Below are 16,493 nucleotides of genomic sequence, written 5' to 3'. Positions count from 1 at the left end.
TGGAATCAAGATTGCAGGGAGAAATATCAATAACCTCAGATATGCAGATGACACCACCCTTATGGCAGAAAGTGAAGAGGAACTAAAGAGCCTCTTGATGAAAGGGAAAGAGGAGAGTGAAAAAGTTGGCTTAAAGTTCAACATTCAGAACACTAAGATCATGGCATCTGGTCCCATCACTTCATGGGAAGGGCCCTCAAGGCCACGCTAAAGAATGTGAATCTTCTCCTACAGACCTTAGGGTGTAACATGATCAGACCTGTATTTTGTGAGCATATTTGCTAGGGATGATCTGTTGTCCTAACCCTCCCCCTTACCCCTTTCACAAAGAAGTCCCCAGTGCCCACCACTGAGACTGCACAAGAGGCCCTCCCAGCTGGGTAGCTGCAGTGTGACCCGTTTCTGAGAGGAGGGGCAGGGTAGAGTGCAGAAGCCCACTCTTCACCACCACCACCCCTTGCCCCTATCCCAGAACGTGTTCTCCAACTTGAGCTGGTCAGACTAGATTGGGTGGGGACTGGAGGGCTCAGAGGATTAGCACATCCCAGCCTTGAATGAAGCACATTCCATCATCAGCTAAACAGGGTGTGGTGTACCTTGGCCCAGCCCAGCTCCTTTCATGGAGGGGTGTGTCTACGTGTTGCAAACCTAAGAGTGCATGACAGGCCCATCCACAATCAGACATTCCTAAGCAGCTATGCCCTGTTGAAGACCTCCATGTACCTCCTCTCTTAGGACTTTCTTCATGTCTCCTCACCAGGTTTTCCTTGCATTCTTCAGGTGGCTCACCAGTCCAGCACCATCTCTCCATTGGGAGGAAATGATGAGGAAAGGGGTAAGGAAGAGAAGAGATTCCATTTGGACTGGGAAGCTGCCCCTGGTCCGAGCACCAATTTCATCTTCCAAGAGCAGGGCTTGTGCAGTTACCTTGCTGTGTTACTAGGCACAGGGGGGTCAGCCTCAAAGCAAGGGACCTGTGGAACATCTGCAGAGACCCCTGGGATCATGAGGAAGTACCCCCAAACTGCTACAGTCATCCTTGTTTTGATGACTGTAAAGTGAACATATATTCTTTGAAAAAGGCCTTAAAAGTTTTGAAAGTAAAGAACATTTTTAGGTTATCCATAATACCTCTCCATAGAGACATAAATAATGACTATCTTTCCATCTTTTACTTATGCTTATCAAAGGGAATTTTTTTAAAAGATGGAAAGGGAAAGGAAGTATATTTTCTGTATTGGGATCAAGTTATTTTTGAAGTTTTTGGTATCCTGCCTTTTAACTTTTGAATGCTTCCCTATTTTCTTAATTATTCTTGAACAATCTGATTTTAACGGCTACATAACCTCACATATGGTTGAATCGTAAAATCAGAACTTAGTGTGAGGTATCACCTGGGGTCACTTTCCCCCAAGAAAGAGACAGGCGTGTACTGCTTGCTGTGAGACGAAGCCATCTCATGCCTTTGTGCTCCACCATCCCTTAAGACTCAACTCAGATGTCGCCACCTCGGTGAGGTCTGTGAAGCCCCAGCTCAGGCTAATGCCAATCCATGGTGCTCCTATAGCACCATCATAACACTGACCACCTTAAACAGGTGTCTGTATATTTCAATCTCTTCTAGCAGACCACAATGTCCTGCAGAACTGGCCTGTATCTGAACAAGCTATAAACCTCCAGTGTCCAGCTGGCACCTGTCACAAAGATATTCAATAAATGCCTTGCAGAGATGGAAAGTTTAAGCAACCCCCTGTTGCCAGACATTTAGACTGTTTTTAATTTGTAATTAGAAACATGCTCTCATATTCTTAGATTCCATGTTGACCGAGGAAGAGGGTAGAAGTAGACCCCCAAAATCTTGTTTGGGTCATCTGTAGTCACTAGAAGCCTCCTGTAAATAACACTGAGATGACTTGTAAACAAGTCTTTGCCTGCATCTGACTCATTCTTATGATATGAAAGCAGAAGCTAGAATCAGACAAAGCCCAGCTGCACTGTTTGATAGTTCTGTGGCCTTGGGCCTGTTCCTTGACTTCAGTCTTCACTTTTCTCAGTGTAAAATGGAGAGAATAATGGAATCTACTCTTAGGATGCTGAGATGTTGTAAATGAGATAATGCAGGTCAAGACAGTACAAGGCTTGGCACACTGTAGCTAGTTGTTGTTACTAAATGAAATTTCTGAGTCCATGTTATAGAATTTATGCCACAAGATCAAACTGCTCTGCAGAAACATGGAGCAATTTATATACATATGTCTCTCATAGCATTTTTTTTGAACAAGGAGTTGAGTCCATTTTTCATCTTTGCCCAGTCAGCATGACAAGTCATATGGCCCTGGTCAAACCAACTTTGAAGTTCAGCACAAGGTCATCTTTCTCCTCACAGTCTAAGAATCTAGCATCCACCCTGGACACCCTCCCCAGGTAGCAGAGAAAGGGGCTAAGAGGTCACTAGAAGGTCGAGGTGTTAAAGCATGAGCAGGTCAACATGGAAGTTCAGAAGCCACTTTTCCACATGCAGCTGAGTGATGAGAAACAGTATGGACTAAAGAATGGCCCCAAACAAAATTCTTCTGTCTGTTTTCACCCTCAGCCTCACCCAATGCACAGTCACGGAAAGTGAGCACAAAGGCTGCTTTGTGGTGAGCTTGCTCCAGAAGAGACCCGGAGATTAAGTGGCTTGCCCAAGGTCACACAGCTGGCAAGGGCCATCCAGAGTATCAAGACCACAAGGAACCCACGACTCACAGCTGGCAAACCTTGTCCACAAGTGCACGGCTCCACTGGCGTTTGTCCTCTCAGTCACATTCCCACCTTCGCCAGGAACGTCAGGGTGGACACTGATAGTGGGCGAGACAGCACATACTTGCTAGGAGTTCTGAAAGCCAAAATTCACTGCCTGGGCAAAGTCAGTGTGCAAACAGACTGAACTGTTTGGGTAGGCACCTGTTGGTGGGCCTCCATGGTCCAGTTGGGGGGGGGTCTCTAGAATCTTCAAGGAGGTTCCTCACCTACCTCCTCTTTCCTGCACCATATCTACCCCTCTCTCTCCAATTATTTTATCCCTACATATGGCAGTCCTCAAGAAACAGTCAGTTACTTGGACATCTAGTGTACTTACGAAGAAAAGAGGGAAAAGGACAAGTTTACAAAGCACCACAGCAAACCAAAAGTCATGATTGTAACAGTTTTATTCAAGTCTGTGTGTGCTCTGGTGGTGAGACCAGGCTGAGATCAGCCTTACGCTGTAATACGATAAGAGGTTTAGCCATTGAACCAAGCCTGCTTGGCATCCCTAGTTAACAATTTACAGTACCTTGAAAAAAAAAAAAAAAGCCAAAGAAAAGAACCTGATAAGTTTCCTTCAGGACTTTTCTATTTTTAAATATTGTTGACAAATTATAATAACTTAAATCCCAAAGCAAAATGGGAATTCAAGGACACAAGGTCAGCACGCATGGACAGAACACTGGAGCAGGGAAGGCTGGGGAATGAAAATTAGGAGCTACACACAAAGGAACAAAACCAGCGGGGTATGTGAACTTCCACTTTACCTAGACTCAAAGGCTCTAACAGGGAGGAAAATCCCAAAGAAAGGTTTTCTGTGAGTTAAATAAAACCCATCTCCAGCTCCTTTCCTTAACCTCCCTAGAAAATACTGATACAGTCTCAGACTAAATCTGCAGGTATGTGCGTGTGAGCATGTGTGTGAGTGTGAGTGTGACTATGTGAGCAGGAGTGTGTGTGTTTACCGGGGGTAGTGAGGAGGATTAGAGGAAGAAGTGGACAAGTTCATCACCTTCCTTCTTTGCCACAACTGGGTAACAAGGGCATGTGATTTGATACAATAAAAAGGCAAAAGCCTGATTTCAAGTTCCCAAGAGGAGCTACAATAAGGCTTCCAAACTCGAGAGGCCCAGAGGGATGTGGGTTGAAGCTGCAGTAAAGAGTGGTCAGTCATGGGGCAACTGTGGGCTGGAAAGAGAAGTGACAGCCCATAGGCCTTCAGTGATCCTGGGAGAAGAGCTACGCGACTGACATATTCAACACCCCCTGAACAATCATGAAGAGGAAACGAAGAAGGAAGTAGCAGGTGCAGAGAGGAGGTCGGCTGAGCTCCAGGGAGATGGCAAGCCCTGTCGGGTGTCTCCAGTCTCAGAGGCTGGTGGTAGATTAGGCACAGGACAACTCCTCCTTGGATAGAGAACCATCTCAGAGCCTCGGCGGACCTAAGCTAGGCTGACTTTACCTCCAGAGTGTCTAAACAGTGGTCTAAAATGCGCTCAAGAGAAAACAAGAGAAGACTTTGGAGCCAACAGATCAGCAACACTCCTTCCTAGCTGAGTGACCTTGGGCCTATAACCATGTGAGCCTCGGTTTCCACATTCTTAGTTGGAGATAATATACTCCCATCCCACCCCCAGGGTAACTGAGTCAAAGAGAAAGAAAAGAAAAGAATATACACTTTCAGGACAGCACCACTCACCAGAAATATAATGGTTTCAAATAATTTATTGTTAGTCCTCATACCCAGACCAGGATGAACCCATGCCTCATTCTGACAGTGATGAAGCAAAGAGCCATAGCCAGCATGGCCTCTGGAACTGGAGGGAAAGATAAATGATGAGAGTAAAATAAAGATGACAGAGAATAACAACAGTAGTGAAAAGGATACCGATGGAGGTGACATGATGGTTGACATTATGAAGGTCACTGAGGGCCACGCAATAGAGAGCCTGTGGAAGGGAGTAAAAATGCCCCTGTTCATTTCTGTCCTTTCTGGAACTGGGAAAATGGTTTATTCACGTCTCTGAAGGTTCAAAGATGTCCCAGAGTTCTCAGATGGAGACTCTGAAGCATCCTTCCCACTATAATCCCTTCCCTTTACACAGGCACTCCTCTAAGCGGCCTCAGGGTTTCAGAGAGGCTGACAGGCAGCTAGGGGACATCCCGGAAGTCACCCCCAAGGCTGAAAACTGCCCTCAGTGTTTCACTGCTGTTAAGTCAACACATTCCTATGCAAACACTTCCAGGGTCACCACCCAACTCAGAACCTGAAAGGAAGGAAGACCAGAAAAGGCCTAAGCCTACCTCATGGTTCTGCCCTCAGCATGTTCAGGTGAGGGGCAGGCAGAGCTGAGACCAGGATAAGGTGAGGCAACTCACCTTGGATGTAAAATTTAAGGGGTCACAAAAACCCCCAAAAAACCCCTCTGCTATCCAGATGAATCATATTTCAAAGCAGTACTTTTAAAAATTGAAATTAATGAAAAAAAAAATTGAAATTAATGAAAAATTCATGATGAACACAAATTCCAAATTTTTTAAAATGTCAGAATCTCTCAAAGCAAGTAGTTAGATGTGAAAGGTTTCAGGAACACGGGCAACAGGTTATTGGACTGGCCAGAAAGTTCGTTCGCATTTTCCATCTTTTACAGAAAAACCCTAACTTTTTGGCCAACCCAATACTTATGAAACTTGGTTTTAGACTTCAGGAAGTGTAGAGAAAGACCACTATATCTGTGGGGCCATCATCCACCAGGACCCCTCTAGATAAACCAATCTGACCTCTGGGTTCTGACGTTGGGTTTCCTGGACGTCCACCCAACGCAATCCAACAGGAAAGGCCTGTCTCTGAACCTCTGGCACTGTACTCTGGTGTCTGTCCTGAGATTCCTACCTAGTTGCCAGGTTCATGCCTGCCCATCAGGCAGGTAAAACTAGATTGTGGGTGTTTGCGGGGAGGGTGGATCAGACCAGTCAAGAGGGAGACTGGGTCAGGGGAAAGGCAAGTCTGTTTCCAAAAGAAACAGAGAGAGGAGTAGACAAGCTCCTGGCTCTGCCAACAGCTGGGCCCTGAGACGCTTCTCTATTTCCAGCTGTGGTCATGAGTGAAAGACCCAACGCCAGGCCATGGGCAGGAGATGCAGAGAACCACAGCCAAGAACAATCAGGAAGGACCAGTCCTACTGGCTCCAGATCACGGAGCAGCCCAACCTTCAGAACAAATCATGGCTCCCTGAGCAGCCTTGGGAGGCCAGGGTGCTCCCCTAGGGCCCAAGATCTGAAATGGACAAAGGAGGGAGTGAAGCCTGTCAATAGTGCATCAGGACAAATGGAAAATAATCTAAGTGAATGTGAGGCTTACCCGGGCCATAGGGCCAACCAGAAGCACAGGGCCAGGTCAGGCTAATTAGACACCTAACCCCTGTTAATTAGCCTTAATCAGCTAGGATTCCAGTTTCTGCCTCCTGCCCTTCCAAAGCCAGTGACTGTGGTGGTGGGTGCCAGGCAGCAAGGCCAGGGCACAGCCAAGAAGGAGGCCTCCCTGGAAGCAGTGGAGGGTTTCCCCTTCTGATGTGGAGTTTTACTCATTTGAATTCCTGATCTAAGAAAACAATGATACATCTGACCAAAGAGAGACATTTGGGAATCTGTTCCTCATAATAGCTGTGACTTGACAAGAAGGCATCTCAGGCCTGAAGCCAAGGAGAGAAGCAGGTGGTCTAGTCAGTCAAACCACACGAGACTGCCAATATTTGACTTTCAAACACATATACACACACACACACACACACACACACATACACACACACACACAGAGTCCTCTACAAAGGGAAGCAACCCAGCCAAGGGAGGCTTATCAGTGCTGGAACAGGGGCCCTGGGACTACAGACTTTTAAGCTAGAAAGGTCTCTTGCTACAGGTGGGGAAGGCAGCATCACCCCAGGCTCACAGCTGGGCTCAGAGATCCAGAGAGAGGGAGAGACGTGTGTGACATCACACTAGTGGGTGGGTAGCTGTGATCGCCAGTTTCCTGCCGCCCCTTTCCCTTACAAGGCACCATGGGCAGCTCTCCCCTGACCCCAGTCCACAGTCTCCGGCAGAGACCTCGCAAAAGCCTGGCACTACAGAAGCAGCAGCACCTACCCCCTCCCCGAAATTCTTTAAGAGACAGCAGTGTTTCTGACCTGCCCTCACAAACTTGAGTCAAAGAGGTGGACTAAATGAGACATGTGTGGAAATGGTCAAGGTTCTGCATTCACAGAGGGGTCTGCCACATTGCACGGACGTACCAATCCCACAGTGTACCACTCACAGCCATCCTTTAATACCCGCGGCTCTGTACTTTGAAGAGTTAGGAATGCTCAAGAGGGGGTTCCTTCCTCCTAGGGGAGGGGGGCGGGAAGGAGTCTCTCACAGGGGGCTGTGAGCAAGAATGCTGACACGGTATCAGGCCTAGATGCTCTTGGGGTGACTTGTGTCCTGAGCAACTGTGGTCTATGGGAAAAGCAGTCTTGTGATGAAGCCCCCACCACGACATGTGTCCCATGGGCCAGCAGACCCTTTCCCAAAGATTGTTTCAGGAACTGGCCTGATTCCTGCCTCAAAACACATCAGACTCTGGGAAATGACTCAAAGAAACGAGAGGCCCTAAATCATCATTTTGGTGCTGACTCCAGCTCCCTGTCTCCCACCTCCTGCTCCATAAGACACTCATGGTAGGGATGATTAGCCTAACAACTTAAGTGGGGGAATTAGGAGCGATGCTTGTAAACACCAGGTGCCACATAAGTACAGGAGAAAAGCATGTGCCTGACCACTGTCCCCATTAGTCATTAGGCCAACTCCAAATCTTGCCTCTTCCAGAAGCCCGAGGAAGAAGGCAAGTCCCCTAGAGGCAGAGGTGCTGGGGACTACACCGTCAACTTCAGCAGTTTGTCCTGTTCGCTGGCCAGGAGCCACGGGCTTCTCGGACCTGCTCTGATACACGCTCTTTTGCCCTTGTAAGGGAAGCAGGTAACAGCTGCTCTTACAGGAAGGAAATCTGAGAGGGACTAAGAGACAAGTCCGAGGTCAGACAGCAAAAACAGAACAGAGAACACAGCCAATGCATTCAGTCTCAGAGCCAGGTGCCCAACTCAGCAATCGGTCCAAGCAGCTTATTGACTTCTCTTCACTTGGATCTTCACCTTTAAGCATTTTCCCTTCTCTACCATCAAGCATATCAAAGGTAGAAGGCAAATAACGTACTTTTGTAAAGGTTAGGAGGAAGGGTTAGCACTATTCTGAGTCATCCAAATGTCAGTTACCATCACCATCATCATCACTATAGACTCCCCCGATACTAAAGGATGTGAAGCTAAGAGCATCCTTTAAAGCCTCTTAGACATAACATATGAAAATAACTGGGACACCTATTCAGACCCTGGCAGTGACCTGGATCCCCAAGGACAGAAGACAATCCTATGTAGCATCACTGGAATGAACTGAAGAAGCCAGAGGGGCAAAGAGCAGTATCTGTTTTCTATCACCATCTTCCATGAAGGCGCACCAGCCAAAAGCAGTGGAAAGTGTCCAAGGAAAGGGGAAAGGGGGGCAACCCAAACCTTATTCTATAGGATCCTATCCCACCCAAGCCTTGCCCCAGAGAGACAGACAGAGTGGCAGATGGGGGCCCCTCAGAGACCCAGTTTGAAGGAGCTGGGAGATGGAAAGTCCTCCATCGTCATGGAAGCCCACAGACGCATCTTTGGAATAACCCTGCTTCTGCCTCTTGTAGGCAGAGCTCCTCCCACAGTAGAGCCCCTGCCTTCCCTTGTCATCCCCTCGGTGGATGAGGAAGAAACGGGTTCAAGCTGTCACCCAGTGGCAAGGGTTTACTCTAGACAAAATGACAAAAAGCAGAAAATGAGCAAAGACTCCTTGCCTCATTCCAGAGCACTGGCCAGAGCCAGGGTGGTCTGGACTACACTGTAGGCTGCACCCACCAGAGGACCAGCGATTGGGGCCAAGGGTTTAGAGATGTGAAGGCGGCTTAGGGCCTGGGGCCATGGAGAGTCCTGGGAAAGGACACAGGCCATCTGAGAATGAAGAGCAGCCACTTGGTTGGCTGAGCTGATGGGATTCAAGCACCGTCCCCCCAACCCCACCCCCTCTAGCCAAGGAGTGGGGTCGGGGGCAAAAATCATCTCTTTCGGACTGTCTTCGCTGAACAAAGAAATGAGACGCGACAGTAGAACCCTGGGCAACAAAACCAACAGTGCCTCCCCACCCAAAAGTAGGTGGGGCCCTTGAACCTAAGTGCCTGCCAGTGGGCTCGTAAAACAAGGAATAACTTGAAAACCAAGGTCATTCATTTTGTCATCCTCAGGGCAGGACTTCTAGCATAGTCACAGAGAGAGCAGTGACCAAATCCATCACTTGTGCCAACATCGCTGCTCTTCTGTCCTGCACCCGGGCAGCAAACGCAAGGAACCAGCAGGTGGGCCTCCAAAGTCTGCAGAGAACAGTCCAGGATAAACGACGGGGGAGTGACACAGAGAGTCTGGGGCCGGGACGAGTGTGAACTAAGGACTCTACTCCTGTTAAGTCGTTGTCCCCACTCAAAGACAACTGTTCACACTTGCCTCAGGAGCCTCAGGGTAAGAGGAAGAGTAGAGACCTGTGTGAGAAAGCTCTAAAAGCTCAAAATTCAAGTCAAGGAAATGAATTCCAGAAAAGTCAGGATTGGCTTCTGCTCCTTCCTATCCAATTCATGGTCTGGAGCCCAGCAGCAGGGGCTACCCCTGCATGGAGCCAAGAGGTCCTAGTCAGTCTCCAACACTCGGGACTTGAAGCTGAGGGTACATGAGGGGCTCACAGAGCACCTTACCGGTATCGTCACTCACCACATCCATTCACGCAAGGAACTACTAAGGGCTCCGTTTTACTTAAGGGCATTGCAGAATGATGACGGGTGAGCGGGAAGCCCCACAGCTCCAACTCCCAGTGTTTAGGACCTGCTTCTATATGCTATTCTGGTGCATGGTAGAGATACCTCCCCACCAAATATGTAACCCCAAATCCACTAATGCCAGGGACTGGAGGGCAGATCAAGGCAAAGGAAGACACATACAGATCAGATGACAAAAGGGGCAAACACAGGAACTTTGTCTCTGGTTTCAGAACTGACACCAGAGATTGAGCCTCCCCAGGCGATTCCTGGGATGAGTGCATGTTTTTATCAGAATCGGGTCTGACCACGTCTGGACCCCCAGGTAGGAGACGGGTGCTGTCAACACATGCTGGTTTCTGCCCTTCTTTGAGTGTTTACAAAAGGAACGAGGACAGACAGACTCTGTTACCCTCTTTACTGCAACTCCACTGTATTTCTTAACCCCCCCTCTTCCCACTTCTCATGGAGGCAGGTCCTGTACCACTGGGAGGCTCAAATAAAGAAGTGGGGGTGCACAGAAGTGCAGCAGGTGGTCCCAGCTCCCTCAAATCCTGTGCCCAACGTGAGGGCACTCTGCCTTCCATCCTCCAGCTGGCACCATAGGGCTTAGGACACAGAAAAGCTCACATCTCACACCAAATGAGATTCTCATTCGTGAGTATTGGGCAAGCATGTGGAAGAGGAGCAAAATCAATCAGAGACCATCCAATACTGGGTGTTTGGGAAGGCTGAACTCAGGGCTAACAGAGGGACCCCAGGAGGGCACCCTCTGGGGGGCTGAAGAGAGGGAGCAGCAGACAGATTCGGCTGAGTGACTCTGCAGAGTCACCCTGAAGGCGAGGAAGACTGTGGAGGGTGGGGGACATGCACGCACCCCTCCCTCCCCTACACAGCCAGAGCTGATGGCCACAGCCCCTCCAGCGGACCTGGGCAGAAGGGCCCTGCAGGGTGAGAAGCCCTCTGAAGGGGCCCTGCTTCCATCCCTTCCATCTTCAAAGTGCATTATCAGTGCAAGAAGTAGGGCGGGAGGCTCAGGGAGGTCCAATTCTGAGAAAGGGCTGTGCCAGCCAGCTCCCCTCCCCCTCTCCTCCCGCCTCCCCCCTTGCCCGCCCTCAATCCTTCGCGTGCTAAGACCAGAACTCTTGCTGGATCTCATAAGGGGCAGGCCTGTGTGTGTTCAGTTCGGCTCTGCACAGCGGCACAGTGCTGTCCTGACTCTGGCCCTCCGCATCCAGGTCCAGAAGCGTCCGCTCGGCGGGCGGCAGCGGCCCTGCCTGGAACGGGAGCAGGGCTGGCAGGCCCGGCCGCTCCTCCACGGTGCTGCTGCTGCTGGCCAAGCAGGAGTCCAGGTTGCTGGGCGTCTCTGTGCTGGAGCTGTTGGCCGGGGAGGCGCTACGGGCGTGGCTGGGGGACACAAACCACCAAGGGTCCAGCCGTTGCCGGTTGGCCGAAGGACGAGGCCGAGGCAGAAACTCCAGAGTCTTGGGTCTCTCCAAGGTAGAGTCCTGCTGGGTGTTCCAACGCCTTGGGGTCGGGGGAAAGACCACATTGGGGTCAGGGAGACGGGGGAATTCACCGGGGTCTCGGCTGGGGCTGGGTGTTTTCAACATTCCTGGTCCAAGAGACAAAGGGAGAGGTATCAGGTGACGGACCACACTCATGGGCCACGCACCCCACTTACTCCCCGCCCCCACCCCCCCCCCACGGCCCTGACCACCTGGGATAACTTGAGAAGTGAGCACCTACTATGTGTCACGCAGTGTGTTGGCAGGCACTGGGGGTGTAACAGTGAACTACAGACCATATCCAGGGCACAGACTGTGGTCCCTTTATCTTATAATAATGGGACACATGGGGTCATATCTGTAATGAAACAACTTAAGGAAATGTCTTTCATTCTCAGTTCATCCATTTAATAAACATGTGACAAGAACAAGGGCTTTCCCAGTGGTGCTCGTGGTAAAGAACCCGCCTGCCAATACAGGAGACATAAGAGATGCAGGTTCAATTCCTGGGTCAGGGAGATCCCCTGGAGGAGGGCATGGCAACCCACTCTAGTATTCTTGCCTGGAGAATCCCGTGGACAGAGGAGCCTGGTGAGCTATGGTCCATAGAGTTGCAGAGTCGGACATGACTGAAGTGACTTAGCATGCACGACAAGGACTAGTAACCTAAAGGACTAGAAACCTAAAGGACTAGAAACCTAAAGACTAGTCATCTGGGGGTCTCTTTCTCCAAAGAGGCCACCTGTCTGATTTGAACAAAAACATCTGAGCAGAAGGGCAAGCTGAGTAGGAAAGTACAGCTATCACTCATATTCGAGTCTCACGAAAGGGTATGGCCACACCCTCTTCTCCTATGGGATTTCAGGTGGTTTTTATGTCAGACGGAGGTCTTCTAGGGAGCAAGGGATGGGGCGGGAGTGAGAGTGTATGCTCGGGTGACTCAGATGTCAGCCAGAGGAGGACAGGATGTGCAGCGGCACAGCAGTTCACCTGAACGCATGTCCACATCTGGGAGTCAGGTGTGAGTAAGGGGTGAGCGATGCAGGGTGTGATGCCCGGCTGGAAGCCTGCCTTATGAGTGTGTCTGCACTCATCCTCTGTACTCACACTGTAATGAGAGGCAAGAGCCTAGCTACGAGGCAGAAAATACCCTCCTGTGCGTGGCAGGATTCCTCCCTGTAATTGCAATCTTCTCTTCAGGGAACAAACAGAGCTGGCTCCTACCCTTGTTGCGACCTGCAAGCACTGTCCCATACTCCCAGACCCAGGGCCCCAGCATCTCACAGGAGTCCCGGTCGGATTCTCTCCAGATCCTGCCTGTCTGCTTCCCCTCTTCAGGGAAGGCCTCCCTGAGGCACAGGAAGGACAGATGTTAGTCCCCTCCTGCGGCCCAGAGCAGCCTGTCTCAACTGGTTGAGTCAGAGGAGGAACTGGAGGTCGGCCTGATATCTCCACTCCTGGGAGAGAGGCCCCAAGGTGGACAGGAGGAAGGAGGAAGGAGGAGGAGGAGGAGGGCAGGTCTCACCTGCTCCAGGGCTGGGACTCAGCCCATTGCTGGAGGAGGGGCTCCTGCTGGCTGGAGGGGCAGCCGGCTTGAGGGCCCCGTCGGAAGGAGTCCGCCGGTGGGCACTGGGCTGCACCGGGGCCGTGAGGGTGACGTGGGTGGGGGTCAGGGACTGCTTCGGGTCTCGTTTGAAGCGCTCCACTCGGACGTTGACCAGGGGATTGCGGGTGCAGGGGCTCAGGGCCGGGGCCTCCACGGGGCTGACGGGCATCTCGTACACCACGATCTCATCGCTGTCGGATCTCAGCAGGGAGCGCGTGGAGTTGCACTCCGAGATGGAGGAGAGAGACAGTAGCGTCAGCGAGGCGGAGGGGTCTCCTAGCAACAGCACGGGCTCCTCCTTCTTGAAGAGCTTCCGGGATGGGGGGCTGGTGCTGCGGCGGGGCCGGCTGGCTCTCAGGAAGAGCCCCTCACGCCTCTTCTTCTCCTCTCGGGCTGGTGGCTCGGGCTCCTCCGGGGGCAGCAGCTGGCACTTGCCAGCTTCCAGCAGGTCAAACCCAAGGCCCGTGGCCGCAAGGACGGCCCCGCAGCCGAGCAGAGCCACCTCGCAGCGGCGGTGGTGGGGGCCGCCCCGCTTGAGGCTGTTGGTTGGCGTCAGCTGAGGGGTACTGGTGGCCGAGTTGACCGGGGTGGGCTCCTCGTGACCACCGTCGCTGAGGGGGCCATCCCCATCTTCCCCGCGAGGGAACGGGATACAGAGGTAGGACTGGTTGGGTGACGGCGGGAGACGACTCTCCCCACTCCGTGGGCCTTCACTGTCCTCGTCCTCTGCGAAGACGAGAGGAGTGGAGGGAGAACAGAAGATGGGAACTGAGGCGGCAGGAATAAAAATCTGGTCCTTCTCCCCCACTCCAGGTCCCCGGCGTAGAGCTAGGGATCCAGAGGTTGAATAATCAGGGGTGCAGGACCAGGAACCGATAGGACTTCACGCCTCCACACTCAATAGTGACCAACATGGGGAAGTCACTCTCCATCCCAGAGCCTGTTTTCCTATTTGCAGGAAAGGGGATCTCCCAATTTGCTCGTTCTGTCATAGAAGTGCAGCATCAGTTTCCCAGAACAGGTAAATCAATTATTTTACAACTTGAAACTGGAAGGGAAAGGAGTTCAAAAGGGACGGGATATATGTATATGTAGAGCTGATTCATTTTGCTGTACAGTGGAGCTAACACTGGGCTTCCCTAGTAGCTCAGATGGTAAAGCATCTGTCTGAAATGCAGGAGACCCGGGTTCGATCCCTGGGTCAGGAAGGCCCCCTGGAGAAGGAAATGGCAATCCACTCCAGTATTCTTGCCTGGAGAATCCCATGGACAGAGGAGCCTGGTGGGCTCCATGGGGTCGTAAAGAGTCAGACACCACTGAGCGACTAACATACACAGGAACTAACACAACATTGTAAAGCAACTATACTCCAATAAAAATTAATTAAAAAAAAAAAAAATGGGAAGGGACCTTAAATTTCTAGAATTGACAACCTACAGACTTGTCTTAAGACCCATTTCCTGCAAAGGCTTAGAATCCTCGGCATGGATGAAGGCCAATCTACTCTATGGACTGACTTATTATGACCTTGGAATTCTAGAGAGAGGAGTACTTTCTGAGAGACAGCCTGGAGAAGGCCTTACACATTTAGTAATCACAGGGCAACACTGGAGGAGCTTCCTTGGAGGAACACTGGGGTTCTATCACCATCTCCCATCCTATGGACTCCCCACATTAAAATACAAGGAAGCAGACCCAGGAAAGCCAAGTGCCTGATTCCACGCCTCCCCCTGCCTCACTGCCCTAAGGAGACTCTAACGAGCCCCTTGGGACAGGAGGTCAAGGGCAGATTCCACGGCAGCGGTGGTGATGTGGGAAGACTCCCTGTAATGGGTGTAAAGCGAACTGAGAGGGAAGGGTGCAGAAGAAGCATTGAGGAGAAGAGGAAACAGCCCCGTGAAGCAGTGCTAGAGGTCTTGAAAGAGTCCAAGAAGCTTGGCCAAGAGTTCCCTGAGGGATTGGGGAGGGTTAACACAAAGGCAATGCTTACCCATCTCCATAAGGCTGGTGAACCCTGGCAGGGCTGGACTGCTCCTCGGGCCCTTCCCCAGGTTGGGGGCACTGGACGACCACTGTTTGTATCCATCGACCAGGGACTTGAGGCTGAACGAGAGGGTAGGAGGAAACTGTCAGAACTGGTTACTCCCTTACCCTCAGCTCCGTGGGCCTCTCCCCGTCTGCTTCATTACAGCAAAGCCCAAGAGCCTCAGGGTACAGGCAACAAAGCTTACTGAGCCCACCTGCTTCATTAACAGAAGTGCACATGCTCTGGGGACAGAAAAGCAGCGGCAGGACACACCCCTTCACATGCTGCCATGGAGCTGTGGGAAGACCTCCTGGGCAGGCTGGCAAGAGAACAGAAGGAATGAGGACTGCCCGGCCCTGGCCAGGGTCTTGCCTAAGCCCAACTTAAGGGAAAGGCCAAGACGCCACAGACACTGACGATAATACAACACACCGGTGACATCAGAAAAACTGCAATGCTGAGATGTGCAGTGCAAAGGCAAGCACTGGGCAATGAGCTCACAGAGATGGGCCAGGCCACTCCACTCACACCACTTCTCAATTTCTCCTTCCAAGCCTCCGGCATGCTTAGGGAACTTCCAAAGCCATCCACATTTCAAATACAAAAATCGACCGACAAAAGCTGCGTCAACCCAGTGCACTTTGGGACAGACCTATGTGGGTAGTACATAAGGCTGGACTCGAACCTTCGGCCTGTCTGGGAACGGAGAGGAAAAGGACAGGAGCTGGCTTTCAAATCCCTGTTATCAGCTCCCAGTGGCAAGTCAGTAATTCCAAGGACACAGACTGGGTACCCCACCAACCCTCTTACAGGACAGGGCATCAGAGGCCCTCAAGCACTGGTCTTTTTCCTAAAGAACAGTGAAGGAGGCCTGAGGAATCTGTGGACTATGATTGCCAAGGAGATACTGGGATTATAACCAGGGACAGCTCTCATTTTAGGGCTAGAGAGAGCCATTCAACTAAAGCCCACTCTTCCCAGCCCATCTCCAGGGAGGGAGAAGGACCAGCTTTTTCCCCTGCCTGCCGATCTCTGTTTCAAGTGCTATCAGAAATACCAGTGAGTTAAAGTACATTCCAGACATCAGTGATTTCAACCAAAATACACAGCCAGAGAGAAACATGCTGCCAAACCCACAGCCTGAGACTTCTGACTGAAAATCTTATAAATCCCTTCCAGCTCTGGATCCAGGGAATTCAGATCAGCAGAGTCAAAGCCTGTGCTGAAGACCAAAGGATAAACAGCCATGTACGGACTGCCTAAAATGAAGGATGCTGGGAGAATCTTAACAACAGGAGTGGTCAGGGCAATGAGGAAATGTAAGTCGGACCAACACAGGAATTTTCCCAAGGTGCACGATGGTACTGCTTCCAAAAAAAAAGTCAGCATGGCCCTGGCAATAATGAGGCTTGATTCTGCAGGATGTGCTGTGAGGACAAGGAAACGGGGGTGGGGAGGAAGATTATTATAGTACATGTGATGAGGTGGTGAAGATCAGACTCACCCCAAGTGGAAATGTGGAGACTCTGATGGGGTACTTAAACCATTAGCTTTCTCCCGTCTCTGAGGGGATCTTCAATGAATAAAGAGAATCAGTAGCAGGCAACAGTGGATACATGCCGCTCAGCCTCTCCCACC

General features: G+C 50.9%; 1 protein-coding gene across 1 annotated transcript in view; it reads right to left on the bottom strand.

Annotated features, from left to right (window-relative positions):
* Positions 1 to 3,173: 3,173 nt before the first annotated feature.
* The window catches only part of MAP3K9 (mitogen-activated protein kinase kinase kinase 9), an 83,075-nt gene continuing 69,755 nt past the window's right edge, over positions 3,174 to 16,493 (bottom strand). Inside the window, exons 9-11 of the mRNA XM_061156775.1 lie at positions 14,820 to 14,932; positions 12,749 to 13,555; positions 3,174 to 11,330 (exon numbers count right to left, since the gene is read on the bottom strand). Of these exons, the coding sequence (XP_061012758.1) occupies positions 10,846 to 11,330; positions 12,749 to 13,555; positions 14,820 to 14,932 (1,405 nt within the window). The 3' untranslated portion in view covers positions 3,174 to 10,845. The remainder of the gene's footprint in view (positions 11,331 to 12,748; positions 13,556 to 14,819; positions 14,933 to 16,493) is intronic.

This window comes from Dama dama, chromosome 12 (genome assembly GCF_033118175.1).
Source record: "Dama dama isolate Ldn47 chromosome 12, ASM3311817v1, whole genome shotgun sequence".
NCBI classification, from domain to species: Eukaryota; Metazoa; Chordata; class Mammalia; order Artiodactyla; family Cervidae; genus Dama; species Dama dama.
This window is presented reverse-complemented; position numbering and strand designations above follow the sequence as displayed.